Source organism: Physeter macrocephalus, chromosome 18, assembly GCF_002837175.3.
Source record: "Physeter macrocephalus isolate SW-GA chromosome 18, ASM283717v5, whole genome shotgun sequence".
Lineage (NCBI taxonomy): Eukaryota > Metazoa > Chordata > Mammalia > Artiodactyla > Physeteridae > Physeter > Physeter macrocephalus.
Window position 1 is genome coordinate 20497513 of NC_041231.1, and position 16695 is coordinate 20514207.

The 16695-nt window shown below is 36.7% G+C and overlaps 1 protein-coding gene across 7 annotated transcripts in view; it reads left to right on the top strand.

Annotated features, from left to right (window-relative positions):
• The window catches only part of CNTN3 (contactin 3), a 342830-nt gene that overhangs the window by 85832 nt on the left and 240303 nt on the right, over positions 1–16695 (top strand). For all 7 annotated transcript variants that reach the window (XR_008615747.1, XR_008615748.1, XM_007100371.4 and 4 more), the window contains exon 2: positions 9365–9499. Coding sequence is in view for 5 of the 7 variants with exons in the window: in XM_007100371.4 (XP_007100433.2) it covers positions 9445–9499 (55 nt within the window). In the remaining 2 variants the exon portion in view is untranslated. The remainder of the gene's footprint in view (positions 1–9364; positions 9500–16695) is intronic.

The following is a 16695-nucleotide window of genomic DNA, read 5'->3' on the forward strand; positions in this document are numbered from 1 at the left end:
CGTGAGCCGTGGCCGCTGAGCCTGGGCGTCCGGAGCCTGTGCTCCGCAACGGGAGAGGCTGCAACAGGGGGAGGCCCACATACCACAAAAAAAAATAATAATAATAAATAAATAAATAAATAAATAACTAATGAGAACCTACTGTATAGCAGAGGGAACTCTACTCAGTGCTCTGTGGTGACCTAAATGGGGAGGAAATCCAAAAAAGGAGGGCTATATTTATACGTATAGTTGATTCACTTTGCTGTACAGTAGAAACTAACACAACATTGTAAAGCACCTATACTCCCATAAAAAGTAAAAAGTAAATAAATAAAAATATATAAAAGATCAGGTTATACTTTATGGTTCCCTAACAATCTGACTGTATAAACATTCCATTTGCTACATATGGTGTGAAAAATAATTGAAAATACAGACGTTCTGTCTTTATTTATCTTGGGTAAATGTCTTAACCCATGTGTGTCTTTGTTTCTTTATCTGAAAAATGGGGGTGATAATAGAATGAGCCTCACGGATTGTTGAGAGGGTGAAGTGGGTTAATGTATGAAACAATATCTGGGAAATAACAAGCAATAAAAGGTAATGATATCACAGTTCATTTTCCTTTCTAATATTTGGAATATTGTCTTTGTAGAAAAGCATTGGCATCATATGGTGTTTTTTTTTTAATAAATTTATTTTATTTATTTTGGCTGCATTGGGTCTTCATTGCTGTGCGCAGGCTTCCTGTAGATGTGGTGAGTGGGGGCTACTCTTTGTTGCGGTGCACGGGCTTCTCATTGCGGTGGCTTCTCTTCTTGCAGAGCATGGGCTCTAGGTGTGTGTGCTTCAGTAGTTATGGCATGAGGGCTCAGTAGTTGTGGCGCATGGGCTTAATTGCTCCGCGGCACGTGGGATCTTCCCAGACCAGGGCTCAAACGCTTGTCCCCTGCATTGGCAGGCGGATTTTTAACCACTGCACCACCAGGGAAGTCCCTGCATCATATGGTTTTTAAACTATTTTTAAATTCTAAATAAATATATAGTGGCAAGGAATGTTGTGATGTAGGCTTAAGAAGGTTCCATTGCTCCTCATTACCATATCATGAGGTCTACAGTAATTTCCCATTCAGTAAGAAAGGAAGAAAACCCATGCAGCATTTATAATTATGGAAATTTGTCTTTGTTCATTTTTTCTTTGTTTAAGTTAGAAAATGTCAAGGATAAGTATATAGCAGAATTTGCTTATCGTTTAGTTTTCTAGTTATCATTAAATGTGGTAGGACCCAAAAGTCCAAGTCCCAGGGCAGGGTTCTTTTCACTGGAAGAATTAAATTAAAAAAAATATCCCCACGAGAGCACCTTCATTCTGACTACCTTGGAAAAACGTTGGACAGTGTCAGTCTTTTTTTTAAGGATGAAGATTCCATTAGAAGATCCTGCAACTTTTCAAAACTTGGACCTGCTCCAAAACACAACATGCTTCAAGGGTTGTTCTTGCAGGCCAAGTAGTAGTCACCTATGATTGGAGAGATGTTTGTAAAAACATTGTGCCCTGGAAATGGCCACGTTTAGTTTGAGGCTTAAAGGAAAGCAAGAGAATTGAAGTAAACCCTCTGTCAAGTATACTTAGAAATAATGACATGTTGTCTAATATTTTGAAGGAAGAAACCAGTTGGCATGATTTTGTAGCTGTGTCTTTTCTCTTCACCTTGCAGTTGCATGAAATTAGTGGAGCCAACTGAAAAATGGAATTGCAGTTTTTTCTGCGGTGGTATCAGTGAAACTATTTTTGAGTTGAGGACACAGAGATCTCTTGCGTTGACAGAGAAGACCTCGTTGAGTTGAGGACAAAGTAAAAAGAGGCTCTGAAATCAACATAAGGTGCCTCAGAGTGTTCTGGCAGTATTTTTATATAGCTGATTCATCGACTGCAATGTATGCCCAAAAAGAGGTCTGATTTGCTTTGCTACTGCCTGTGTACACTGATTGCTAAAAGATCAAAAGAAAAAAATTAACTGGTTGTCAGAGATGAGATGCCTCTCCATACCGAAAACAGGTTCATGATTTCAACTTATTTATCAAGCTTTTCAACAGTGACCTTCTCAGGAACAATTATTTTTCAACATAATTTTTTTCTTTTCAATCTGCATAATTTATACTTAATTCCATTTTGATGAAGTCGTCATTAATTTCTGCATGAACAAAGAAACAAGAAATAAATCTCCAAATACATATATATACATATATATACATATATACATATACAAATGCATATATATACACCCACACACATATGTGTTTAATATATACACCCATTATATAGGCACACACACATGTAATAGCTATGTAAAAGAAATTATTCTCCAGTGTAATAAAACAAATTGTGTACAAAACAAAAGTTAGCTTATGTCAGTCTATCTGTATTTGGAGTAGAGAGGTAAGAGGGTCCATAGATTTGGCTGATTTCTCAAAAAGGACCTTAACCTAAAAAAGTTATGAATCACTGTTGTTTTGCAGATTGTAGTCTAGTTGGAGAGAAAAGCCATAGTCTCTGTAACTATAATGGGAGGTGTTGAAAGTGCTGAGGGTTGGAGGAAGGACTCTAAAGGGCTGTAGGTGTCCTCAAGAGCATGAGATAGATGGCTTCTAGCTGGCATTTGCCTTATTTGATGATTGTGCTACTGTAAATACAGAGCTGTTAGTGTGAAGGTAACATCAACCTGGGCACATTATAGTCTCCCCTCTTCTTAGCTGCGGAACACTTACGAACTGTAGGGAGGATGTGTGTGGAGTTGTCAAGAATGTTGGACTTCGAGCCCAGTATTCATGTGAATTTCATCCCCTGTCTGTTCAGTTTCAGCAGGAAAGAGGTATAGTATGCACAGTGGATCAACTACATTTCTGGAAGACGTGCAGATCCTGAATGAGTGAATGATTATGATTATGAATGAAAACAAAGTGGGTGTATGAATCCTGATTTCTGAACTGGCAGGATGTGCAGTCTTATCAAGTATTAAACTCATTTATTCATCGACTACCATGGTATTATGTTGTATACCACGGTAGTGAGCTAATTTCTCTACAAGACTCACAGTACAACACCATAGGCGTCAAACTTTTATGCATTAATGATTAAATATTTTACTGTACTAAAAGGCTCTAATCTGCTCAAGGTTTTTTGTGGTTTTTTTGGTACAGGTTGGGAATAATGTATATTCATGAATAGATTTTGTTTCTCAAATGTCAGAGTTGGAGGTGAGTTTTTTGGATATGAGAGCTGTGTTCAGCAGTCCTCTCAACAAAATTGCTGTAGGGTTTGTCTCTTTGAAAAGGAGAATGCGCGTTAGGTACCCGTTACTCTGATATAAATGAAGTCAAATCATTCTCACACCTAAACTTTCCACCTCATAAAGAAGCTTAACTCTGAGCATTTGCCAAGACTGCATTCAGAGCTGTGTATGTATATTCAATATAAATATATATCAGGGGCTTCCCTGGTGGCGCAGTGGTTGCGCGTCCGCCTGCCGATGCAGGGGGGCCGGGTTCGCGCCCCGGTCTGGGAGGATCCCACATGCCGCGGAGCGGCTGGGCCCGTGAGCCATGGCCGCTGAGCCTGCGCGTCCGGAGCCTGTGCTCCGCTATGGGAGAGGCCACAACAGTGAGAGGCCCGCGTACCGCAAAAAAAAAAATAAATAAATAAATCAAAATAAAAAGTTACTAAGAGATGGTGCAGTTGAGTGGTTAAGAGCAAAGATTGCACCCAGTTCTGAGTTGACATTAAGAATAGATAGTACAGTTGTTAATATATACTAAATTTGGGGGCTTTTTAAAGACCACCATGAGAAATGTGTTGTGAATTTATTGAGCTTTAACCCCTAGAAGCAAATGTCTGTTAGCAGAGAAAATTCTAAAGGGTATCTCTTTTTTTCTTTGATTTAAAACATTCCTGTGAATAGTAGAATATTTTTATTGTAGCAGATGACATTTTGATTCATATCTGTCTTGCTTCAGTAGCTTCATTTGTTTTTATTTTAATTTGGTGATTTCAGAAGTGGTACGAGCTTTTTTTATATGACCTTTCTCTCTGTGACAATACTTGCCAACACTGAGAAGTCAGGTCATGACTGTATTAATTACCTTCATTATTTATAAAGTCAGTGCCCTACTTTAGCATTGATTAAAAATGAGCAACATAATTTTTAAAAATAGTATTCCTAAGTGAAGTTTCTTTTTATCTTTGAACTTTATACAGTGTGTGCCTGTGTGTATGTGTATGTGTGTGAACCAATATAAGAATATTGGAATATCCATATTTCTTCTCTTAAATTAGATAGTTTGGTTAATATTGTCTAGCTTCTGACTTCTATGAATTTGAAGGCAAGAACGAAATTGGTGTGTTGCAAAATGTGTTGTCTTTTTATCCTTTTAAGCCTGATACAGACTATAATATTGTCTGATTTGAATGTTCATTGTAAATCTGATCATGTCAACTCCTGGTTAAAATTGTACTGCGTTTTCAAAGGGCTTTATCCTGATACTAATATTCTTAGCCAGGCATAGAAGCTTGACCCCTATTATACATCTGCAGTCTCATTTCACACCACAGTGAACTTGGCCATCTGCATTCTATCTCATCAATCTTCTTTCTGTTCGTACAATAAGCCATGAACACTGAAGCCACAGGGCCTTTTGCATATTCTATTCTTTACGCCCAGGGGTGATTGCCAAAATATTTAACCAGCAGTAGGGACATGGGCACTGACCAATCAGAAGTGACATGGGCTAGAGCAGAATTCTGGAAACCCCCTGTTGAGCCAGTCACTAATTTTTAGGTGGTACATCTAGTTGGTGGGGTGGGGTTCTGGGCCAGCCTGGGAGACAGGGTGGTTAATTGATAGGAGAGGGTCCAGACAGTGGCTACTCACCATCCTGTTTACCAACTCAAGGCCATACCAAATCTTTGTCTATACCTGGAAAATTTCTTCCTTTTCTCACCCTGCAAAACATACACACATCTGATTATGTCATCTCTTCTTTTCTTCCATTTCACTGCAGTTCTTCAGAGGAGCTTCTCCTGACCTTCCTGATGAGGGTTGTTCTCATTGAGATTTTCACGAGACACTCCTATCCCTTCATTGTACCTTTCACAGTGGTCAGTTTACGTATACTTTGTACGTAATTGAATCATATATCACTCCCATTCGTTTGTATATTCCATGAGGGCAGGGATCATCAATTATCTGACAACCCCATCTTCATCTTCCTCCAGAATTAAAATTCCAGCACCTAATAGGAGCTTAATAAATATTTATTGAATGAATGAATTTTCAAAAAGACTTTAGGACTTCTTTCAACATTCTTATACTTCGCAAACGTAGCTGATATGCGTGTTAGTTGTGGGATGCATTGTTGGGAAGATAACTTTTTTTTAAAAAATTTACCATCTACTTAATGCCTTCTTATACATTTTTCTGAAATAATTTTCAAGTGGTGGCTAGATCCCATGCTGTGACTTATCTTTTCTTTCCATAGAAATGCTTCTCACTCACTTGATGACCAGTGAAATGGTTTAATCTCCCAAATTGACTTATTCATTTTTCTTAAAGCTCAGCAAGAAAAATTACTTAAAAGCCTAAAATGATGCACAGGGTGTTAGAAACATTGCAGCAACCAGTGGTGGAAAAGCTGTGGTCCTACTTTCAAAGATGTTATCAGTCTAGTAATTTTCTCCTTATCCTACTTACAAGTGTTTATAATAGTTTCGTTTCCCATTGCAGTATTAGAACATAGACCATATGTTTTGTTCTCTGTATGACATAGAGCAAAGCCTCACACATTTATATGGATGCATTTTAATGATTGTGTTGATGTTACTACAGGATCTTCTGCTAAAGTTTGTCCTTTTTTCTTGAAAATTCCAACAACCTGTTCTTTTTAAGTCTATTATTTTGTTATTACCAAATTCTTTCTAAGTCCATTTAATGTATAAACTGGATAGCTTAAACGCCTCCAAGAATGAAATACTAGTTTGATATTGTTTTTCTCCTCAAGGCTTTTCTGTGTTTGAGACTTAACCGTTGTCCCCAGACTTTAATATACCTTGCAACTGCTGCCTAACTTTTTATGAATATTTGACATTTCATGTATCATATTACTGCATTTAATGTTTCCAACGGCTTTTATGAATAATTGTCATTGTATTTTATTTGAAAAGTTTAAAAAATTTTTTTGCTTTTCTACTGTGTATATATGTGTGTATGTCATCCTTCTCATGATTTCTGGACTACGGTTTTCTCACATGCATGATTAGAAGGAAGTTATGGTGGTTATGGCTGTCATGTTTAAGTGTAATCTAGAATGATTTAAGTTATTATTCAACTTAGTAATTGAAAATAATTATGGATACAAAATGTCTTACTGATTAATCAGGAAAAAGGAAGGCAGGCTAGGTGTCTGAAAGCCTTTGATTCAAGTGGGGGAAATCAACCACTGGAAAGGCTTGAGAAGTAATTATTGAATGAAGTAGAATGTGTGTCCTTCCTTGTATACTTAAATAATTTCATGATTTTGGCCATAAGTCTCCTGGGACTGAATGCTATTGAAAATAGCTTCAAAATGTCTCAGTTTCATATGTACAGTGTAACAGACAGACACCACATGTGACTCTTGCCATTATCACTTAAGTGCGCACATCACTTCCACTTGCCACCAAATGCATTTTTTGAATGGACCTAATGTTTTTTGTGTGTGTGTGTTTTTTTTGTTTTTTTTTTTTGCCTCTGAAGCCATTTTGCTGTCCCTATGAGAGGCTAGAGGTGCTGGATCATTAATACTCCCTGAAAATAGCCTCCAGATGATGACTCATGGGAGTTGGTGTATAAATACCCCAGATCCCTTGCCCCTTGGCAAGGATAACTGGACAGCTGAAGCATAACTCTGGGATTACTCTGAGGCATACGTTCTACACAGGCTGGACTTCCAGAGTTTCCCCAAAAGGAGTAAGCTGTACTTACACACAGGGGTTGATGGGTTCATATCTTACCCTTTATTGGCTGCCTTCCTCTCCCTCTCTTACTTCGCCAGGTCCTGACCGTTTTTGTCATTCATCTCTCAAGTAAACTGCTTGCACTTGATTTCATTTTGCAGTGTTTGCATTAAGGGGAACCTAAAGTAAGACGCTTGCAATTTGTAGTAATGGGGACAGTTAGAAATGGGCACAGATCCCCTGATGGTGTCTGTTGCCAACGTGCAGTTCTCAGAGGAGTAGTTCTCAATAGTATTTCCACCTGTTTCAGATTCCCATGCGCCAAGTCAGAGTTATGCCGAAATCCCAGAATTCTAGCCATTCCACCACTTACTCCCCTCGTCTTCCCCAAGAATGTATATTATATTGCAAGTGAACAAGAGCAGCATTACTGTAGGAATAAATGATTTAATATACTATTTTAAGTATGTAACTTGCAAGATGTCATATTTTCACTCTTGAAATTATTATTATTTGGAACACATTTAATTATAATTGAATACATCACATCACATGGCAGGATCCATAGTTAAGAACCACTGAGATTTCTCTCGTTTGCTTAGCAACAACTAAGACAACCCAATCTATAGCAGCTACTGACTGAGAGTTGTACACCTTCTCTGCTAAAATGGTTGACATGAAAGTCATTCATTTCCCTGTGTGGAACCAGCTGAGTTTTAGCAATCGAAAAAAGTTTCTCTTATTTTAAATGTGTGCATCCAGCCTACTTGATCATTAACCATGCAGTTTAGGTTAGTTTCAAATGGCCAATGAAAATGACACAGGGTATTCACACAATTATTTACTCTCAGCCACCACATTCAAGTTTATGAAAATTCAGGAAAGCAAAAAATAAAGTAGTTTCATTTGCAAGATGCTCATACGGAACAATTTTCATCATTAGCAATTTTTTTAACATCTTTATTGGAGTATAATTGCTTTACAATGTTGTGTTAGTTTCTGCTTTATAACAAAGTGAATCAGTTATACATATACATATGTTCCCATATCTCTTCCCTCTTGTGTCTCCCTCCCTCCCACCCTCCCTATCCCACACCTCCAGGTGGTCACAAAGCACCGAGCTATCTCCCTGCGCTATGTGGCTGCTTACCACTAGTTACCTATTTTACTTTTGGTAGTGTATATATGTCCACATCACTCTCTCACTTCATGCCACTCTCTCACTTTGTCACAGCTTACCCTTCTCCCTCCCCATAGCCTCAAGTCCATGCTCTAGTAGGTCAGTGTCTTTATTCCCGTCTTACCCCTAGGTTCTTCGTGACCTTTTTTTTTCTCTTAGATTCTGTATATATGTGTTAGCATACAGTATTTGTTTTTCTCTTTCTGACTTACTTCACTCTGTGTGCCAGACTAGGTCCATCCACCTCACTACAAATAACTCAATTTTGTTTCTTTTTATGGCTGAGTAATATTCCATTGTATATATGTGCCACATCTTCTTTATCCATTCATCTGTTGATGGACACTGAGGTTTCTTCCATGTCCGGCTATTGTAAATAGAGCTGCAATGAACATTTTGGTACATGACTCTTTTTGAATTATGGTTTTCTCAGGTTATATGCCCAGTAGTGGGATTGCTGGGTCGTATGGTAGTTCTATTTGTAGTTTTTTAAGGAACCTCCATACTGTTCTCCATAGTGGCTGTATCAATTTACATTCCCACCAACAGTGCAAGAGTGTTCCCTTTTCTCCACACCCTCTCCAGCATTTTTTGTTTCTAGATTTTTTGATGATGGCCATTCTGACCAATGTGAGACGATATCTCATTGTAGTTTTGATTTGCATTTCTCTAATGATTAACATCATTGGCATTTTTAAAATTCAACGTATGTAATTGAGGGCTTTCTGCAATTGTTTTTGAAAAAACAGGCTTAAAGTGAACATTGATAATGTTATTTATAATTTATATGCCTATGAGGGATTCAGAGACTATGAAAAGCAGTGTTTCAAGATATCAAATCTGCTGATTTGACTCTTAGTTTAACGAAAAATATTATCATGAGAGAAAATGAGAAAAGTTACAATTTCAGGGTAATATTTTACTTGTTGTAATTACTATCTAGCAAAAGTTTCAATACTTAATAAACTAATATTTAATATTTTAGTATTATCAAACATTTCTAATTTTGTGAAGCCTCTCTGTCTGCCTATCAGTTACATAAAGAGTTTTTTAAGTATCTACATATCATACATCTTTTTTGCACCAAAAAAGGTTCATTTCATTTGGGGATTTTCCGTGGTTGAGAGTGGTACAGTTTTATGAAAAGAAGAAAATGTATGTTTTAAAGCAATTCATTTTTTCAAGTCTGACTTCTTTGTATATTTATTTTACAGATTAAAGGGTTCACCTGAAGACACAGCATTCTATTCATCAGAGACTGGACAAGAGTTGCTCTTGCTTTTGGCAATTAAAGATGATGTTGTCATGGAAACAGTTGATCCTGCTTTCATTCATTGGCTGCCTAGGAGGTAACAATAAGCTATATTTTCTAAATTGAAGTTAGAACTATACTTGAGTCATTTGTTAAATAATTTTTAAATGTTGAACTAATCCTCCACAAGTCTTTTTTTTGTCCCAGAAAGGAAATTCTAATTTTCTCTTCTGATAACTGGATTCTCATTGTGCTCCCTAATGTTTGCAGACCATTATATTTTCATTACAAATATAATGGCATTTAATATCATGGATCTAATAAGAACCTGCTGTATAAAAAATAAATAAAATAAAATTTAAATTAAAAAAAGAATAGATACATGTGTGCAAAAAATATTATGGATCTACTGTAGTGTTATGAATATAACAATTAATAAGAATTTGAGAATGTTAATTCATGACTTTTTTACCAAAATGGCTAAATCTTGTAATCCGTAGTGTAAAGGGAAAATACAGATTTTCAAGAATGTCAGTATTTTCATATCTAATCTTAAAAACAATACTATTTTTCTTTCAGCAAATAACTTATTTAAGCAACCAAAAATAAGGACAGAATTTTTATTTGTTAATTTTGAAAATTTGAAGTTTAGAACAAAACAGAAAGAAAAAGGAATATTTCTCATATATTCACCATACAAAAGCAACTCTGAAAAATCATTTGATGCATTTCCTTTTTGTTCATTTTGTTTCATTTTCTTGAACAGTGGAAGAGTAAGACAAGGATTTTTTTTAATGAAGTAACGTGTACAACGGTTAGTTTTTGGCTTTTTTTTTTTGTGGTACGCGGGCCTCTCACCGCTGTGGTCTCTCCTGTTGCGGAGCACAGGCTCTGGACGCACAGGCTCAGTGGCCATGGCTCATGGGCCCAACCGCTCTGCGGCATGTGGGATCTTCCCAGACCCGTGCACGAACCCATGTCCCCTGCATTGGCAGGCGGATTCTCAACCACTGCGCCACCAGGGAATCCCAACAACGATGAGTTTTTTACTTTATTTTATTGTATTTTATTTTTTTATTGGGGTATAGTTGTTTTACATTGTTGTGTTTCTACTGTACAGCAAAGTGGAGTTCCCTGTGCTGTACAGCAGTTTCTCATTAGTTAGCTATTTTATACATATTAGTGTATATATGTCAGTCCCAGGCTCCCAATTCATTCCACCCACTCTTTCCCCCCTTGGTGTCCATACATTTGCTCTCTACGTCTGAACGATTAGTTTTTTACTTTATTTTATTGTATTTTATTTTTTTATTGGGGTATAGTTGTTTTACAATGTTGTGTTTCTACTGTACAGCAAAGTGGAGTTCCCTGTGCTGTACAGCAGTTTCTCATTAGTTAGCTATTTTATACATATTAGTGTATATATGTCAGTCCCAGGCTCCCAATTCATTCCACCCACTCTTTCCCCCCTTGGTGTCCATACATTTGCTCTCTACGTCTGTGTCTCTGTTTCTGCCTTTCAGACAGGTTCATCTGTACCATTTTTCTAGATTCCATACACGCGTTAATATACGACATTTGTTTTTCTTTTTCTGACTTCACTCTGTATGACTGTCTCTAGGTCCATCCATATGTCTACAAATGACCCAATTTCGTTCCTTTTTATGGCTGAGTAATATTCCATGGTATATATGGACCACATCTTCTTTATCCATTTGTCTGTCACTGGGCATTTAGGTTGCTTAATATACGATATTTGTTTTTCTTTTTCTGACTTCACTCTGTATGACTGTCTCTAGGTCCATCCATAAGTCTACAAAGGACCCAATTTCGTTCCTTTTTATGGCTGAGTAATATTCCATGGTATATATGGACCACATCTTCTTTATCGATTTGTCTGTCACTGGGCATTTAGGTTGCTTCCATGACTTGGCTGTTGTAAATAGTGCTGCAGTGAACATTGGGGTACATGTGTCTTTTTGAATTATGGTTTTCTCTGGGTATATGCCCAGTAGTGGGATTGCTGGGTCATATGGTAATTCTATTTTTAGTTTTTTTATGAACCTCCATACTATTCTCCATAGTGGCTGTATCATTTTACATTCCCACCAACAGTGCAGGAGGGCTCACTTTTATCCATACCCTCTCCAGCATTTATTGTTTGTAGATTTTTTGATGATGACCATTCTGACCGGTGTGAGGTGATACCTCATTGTGGTTTTGATTTGCATTTCTCTAATAATTAGTGATGTTGACCATCTTTTCATGTTCCTCTTGACCATCTGTATGTCTTCTTTGGAGAAATGTCTTTTTAGGTCTCCCGCCCATTTTTTGATTGGGTTGTTTTTTTGATATTGAGCTGCATGAGTTGTTTTTATATTTTGGAGATTAATTCTTTGTCTGTTGATTTGTTTGCAAAGTTTTCTTTCTTTTTATTATAAAAACTCTCCAGCACCTAAAGGGTTGAAAGAATAGTACAGTAAGTACCTATATATGCACCGTTTAGATTTAACTATTGTACCATTTACTGTACTTGTTCTATATATATACATATGTGTGTGTATTTTCCATTCATTGTTTGATTGACTACACCATTTGAAAGTAAGTTACAGAAGTTATCACCTCTCACCTCTAAAAATTTCAGCATTCATCTCCTGAGAAAAAGACCTGTCTTCTAGATAAACACAAGTGCTTTATGATACCTAAAGAAAGTAACAAAAAAAAAGTACCTTGTCATTTTTCTTTTCTAAGAGGAGGAAATTGGTATGGAACGAGGCCAAATGCATTGTCAGGTAAAACATATGTTATTTGAAGACATGTTTATATTGGAGTAAACTTCTAAGCCCTTATGTCAAACTTTAAACATTCTTGAAGTATTTAAATGATGTTTAAACCTCCAACTTTTAAAATAAAGTTTTTTTAAACAGGTTTTCCACTGTGATGCCTCAATTTTGTTTCCTAAAACATTTTCTTGCCCACTAATCTAGCACTGAGGAAAAAAGGAGTAATTATTTATAAATTTCTACTGTTTTAAATAGTTTTTGGAGAAAGACCAGCACAGATATCAAAATAAATCTTTTTCTTGGATTATTTTCTTCATTTACAAAATTTTAAATTTGAGTTCTGTTGTACATGGAGAAAATGAAAGGGAATACACCACAGCAGTATTATTATTCACATTGTCAACTTTCATAGAAACAACCTTGAACTTTTCCAGTTAGTTGGAAACAGGTAGATATACTCAGAAAGTGGAAGTATAGCTAAAGAAAATGAGATCAGTATTTCAAAGGTTTAAAATTTTGAGTTGTAATTTTACACTGTGTGCAAATTGTATTGCTTGTTTTCAATATTTTTTAGAAATGTTTTACAGACTTATGAACGAATTTATGGAGAAAGCAGTATCCATTTTACTAAAATATTAAGACATTAAAAAATTTAAAGGTCAACTTAATTTTCTGGGTATGTTGGTAAAAAAGCTATAAAGGTTGATAAAGGAGAACTGGACTAATTGATATATGATAAATTATATATAGGGTATTACTTAGAGAATTGGTAATCTTTATAATTATATTATGGAGAAGAATTTGTCTCTGACTAATTTTCTAAAGAGTATTGATTGCGTACAGTTCTTTATGGACTGAATATTGGTACTCGTTTTGGATTTATATAAAATTTAGATTAAATAGCCAGCTTGTGAGTGTTCATCTGCAGACAGATGAACCTGTCTGCAAGGCAGAAATAGAGACACAGATGTAGAGAACAAATGTATGGACACCAAGGGGGGAAAGAGTGGGTGGGATGAATTGGGAGCCTGGGATTGACTGTTAACCAATATTGGGTCATTTTTTAAGTATTAAAGTTAAAAATCTGTTCATGAGGTAGGGAAGATCTCTAAATAAATGCCAAGTAAAAACATGTTATGTGGGACTTCCCTGGTGGCGCAGTGGTTGAGAGTCTGCCTGCCGATGCAGGGGACACGGGTTCGTGCCCCGGTCTGGGAGGATCCCACATGCCGCGGAGCGGCTGGGCCCGTGAGCCATGGCCGCTGGGCCTGCGCGTCCGGAGCCTGTGCTCCGCAACGGGAGAGGCCACACCAGTGAGAGGCCCGCATACTGCAAAAACAAAAAAACAAAAACATGTTATGTGAATTCACTTGTGTAGAGTAGAGTTTATCCAAAGACATAAACTCAATAAATATAGCAGATGCTTGATAATGTGTTTTCTGTTTTCTCAGATTTAAGCTTTTTGTTATCCATTATTTTCTGCATTTAAAAAACTGTTTCCTTCTGTTGTTCTGTCTCTGCATGTTTCTCTCTGTAGCAAAGGGGCAAATAGTAATTTTTGGCTGGGAGTTTTTCCTAAGGTGAACTTAATTGTGTTTTTCCTCCAAAACACCAGGCTGCATTCATTCTTTTAAAAATATTTATTAAGCATCTATTATGTGCCATACATTGTTTCCAGTGAAGAAAATGGACAGAGATCTGTGTCCCTGTGGGGTTTATATTCCATCATGTTATGGTAGAAAATGATATTGATTTAATAGATGCTCGTGCTGTGAAGGAAAAGAAGCAGAATAAGATGAGAGTGTGTGGGGCTGGAAAGTGAGTTACCAGAGGTCATCAGGTTCATCCTCATAGAGAAGGTGACATTTGGGCTAAGACTTTGTGGCAAACGAGTTGACCTCATGGTTATTTAGGGAAGGGAGCTCCAGGCAGAGTCAGCAATCCATCCAAGTGTTTAATATATGACATGCTGAGTATTTCTAGAAACAGCAGGAAAGTTAGCCTGGTTGGACAAGGAAGAGTTATGGGAAAGAAGTAGTAGGTGAGAGCCAAGAGTTAACGTGGAGATGGATGCAGCAAAAATGAAGGCCTTGTATATCACTGAAAATATTTAGAACTTTTGCTCTAAATGCCCTCAGGAGCTATAGTGTGGTTTGGTCAGAGAAGTGATGTAATCTGGCTTTTTCTTTTTTTTTTTTTTTTAAGGATCTTGCTGGATGTAATCTGACTTTTTTTTTTTTTAAGGATCTGGCTGGATGTTGTGTTGTGGATTGATTGTAGAGGTGCAGGTGAGCAAGCAGAGGTATCAGTGGGAAGTTAATGCCCTAATCAGGCAAGGGTTGTTTATGTCTGACTCCAGGGTAGTTAGCAGGGGCGGTGGTCAAATTTTGAATATATTTTGAAGGTATATTCATGAGGATTTGTGGATGGAATATATGTGGGATATGAGAGAAAAGAAAGCCTTTATGATAACCTCAAGGCTCTGTGTCACCTTGTGTCCACATCAAGAGGTGTACCTTATGAATGAAATGAAGACCCTGCAAAAAATAGGGATGAGAGTGTTCCAAACTAAAGGTCACTACCAAATAGTGGATTAAAAAAATCAATTCTGTGGGTCACATTTAGCATTTTTTATTAGAATAAATAAATTAAAATTAAAGTAAGAACAGAGTATAATATATCAGCATACACTGCCCACTTAGTAAATATTGTCCATTGAGCACTCACTTCTGGGCATTTGGGACATGGCAGTGAATAAAACAGACAATGTCCCAGTCCTCATGGAGCTGTCCTTTTAATATTGTGTATTGGGTCTTGATCTTATGTATATTTCTTACTGAGTTGCTATGAAAAAAGTTTAAGAGCCAGAGACCTAGTTGGAGAACAGGGAGATAGAGACAAGAAGAGGAAGGAACACTCAGGTGAGGAAAACAATAGTAATGACAGGAAAGTTAATAATACTAACAATAGTAATTAATGAGTACTCATTCATTGTGTACCAGGCACTGTGGAAAATGCTTTACTTAGGTCATCTAGTTAACAAAAATAAAATGAGATAGATATTATTTCTATTTTGGAGATTAGGGAATAGTCTCTAAGAGTTTAAGTAACTTGCCCAGTCTACATGGTTGTCTCAAGATTTCTGTTTATCTCTGAAATCAGAGTATAGTTCCCTATCACTAGAATTTACCACTTCAGTAGTTTCTCTTCTGGAATGAAGTCAGAGGTATAGGCCATGGGCTAAAAATCGTCAAGGACCCAAGGAGATTGTTACCTTGCTCCTTAATTACCTATTAGTTCATTGCTTAACTGTATTAGATACTTCACATGTTCACTGTCCTTTATGGGAGCCGCTAGCCACATGTGGCAGGTGAAGATTGGAAATGTACCTAGTCCCAACTGAGATGTGCCCCAATGGAGACTGTAAAATTCTTTTACAGAATGTAAAAGACTTGTAACCAAAAATATTCAGAGTTAAAAAAATTATTTAAATATCTCAATAATTTTTATTGATTAAATTCTGCACTGATAATAATGTAATTATATTTGGTCAAGCAAAAATATTATTAAAATTAATTTCACCTGTTTCTTTTAACCTTTTTTAATGTGGTTACTAAAATTTTAAAATATGTGTGTGACTTGTGTTATATTTCTATCAGACAGCACTGCCCTAGACATTTATAAAATAGAAACCCGACTATTTTGCAAAGGTTTTCTAATATCTAATACCCCAAAGGGAGCCCAAATCATGGAAGCTAATGCGGACTTGTTGTTTTTGTTTTGAATTTTTGAATTTTATTTAATTTACATTTTATACAGCAGGTCCTTATTAGTCATCTATTTTATACACATCAGTGTATACATGTCAATCCCAATCTCCCAATTCATCACACCACCACCCCCACCCCCCACTGCTTTCCCCGCTTAGTGTCTATACGTTTGTTCTGTGCATCTGTGTCTCAGTTTCTGCCCTACAAACTGGTTCGTCTGTACCATTTTTCTAGGTTCCAATATATGTTTTAATATACGATATTTGTTTTTCTCTTTCTGACTTACTTCACTCTGTATGAAAGTCTCTAGATCCATCCACATCTCTACAAATGACCCAATTTTATTCCTTTTTATGGCTGAGTAATATTCCATTGTATATATATACCACATCTTCTTTATCCATTCGTCTGTCGATGGGCATTTAGGTTGTTTCCATGACCTGGCTATTGTAAATAGTGCTGCAGTGAATATTGGGGTGCAAGTGTCTTTTTCAATTATGGTTTTCTCTGGATGTATGCCCAGTAGTGGGATTGCTGGGTCATACGGTAATTCTATTTTTCGTTTTTTAAGGAACTTCCATACTGTTCTCCATAGTGGCTGTATCAATTTACATTCCCACCAACAGTGCAAGAGGGTTCCCTTTTCTCCACACCCTCTCCGGCATTTGTTGTTTGCAGATTTTCTGATGATGCCCATTCTAACTGGTGTGAGGTGATACCTCATTGTAGTTTTGATTTGC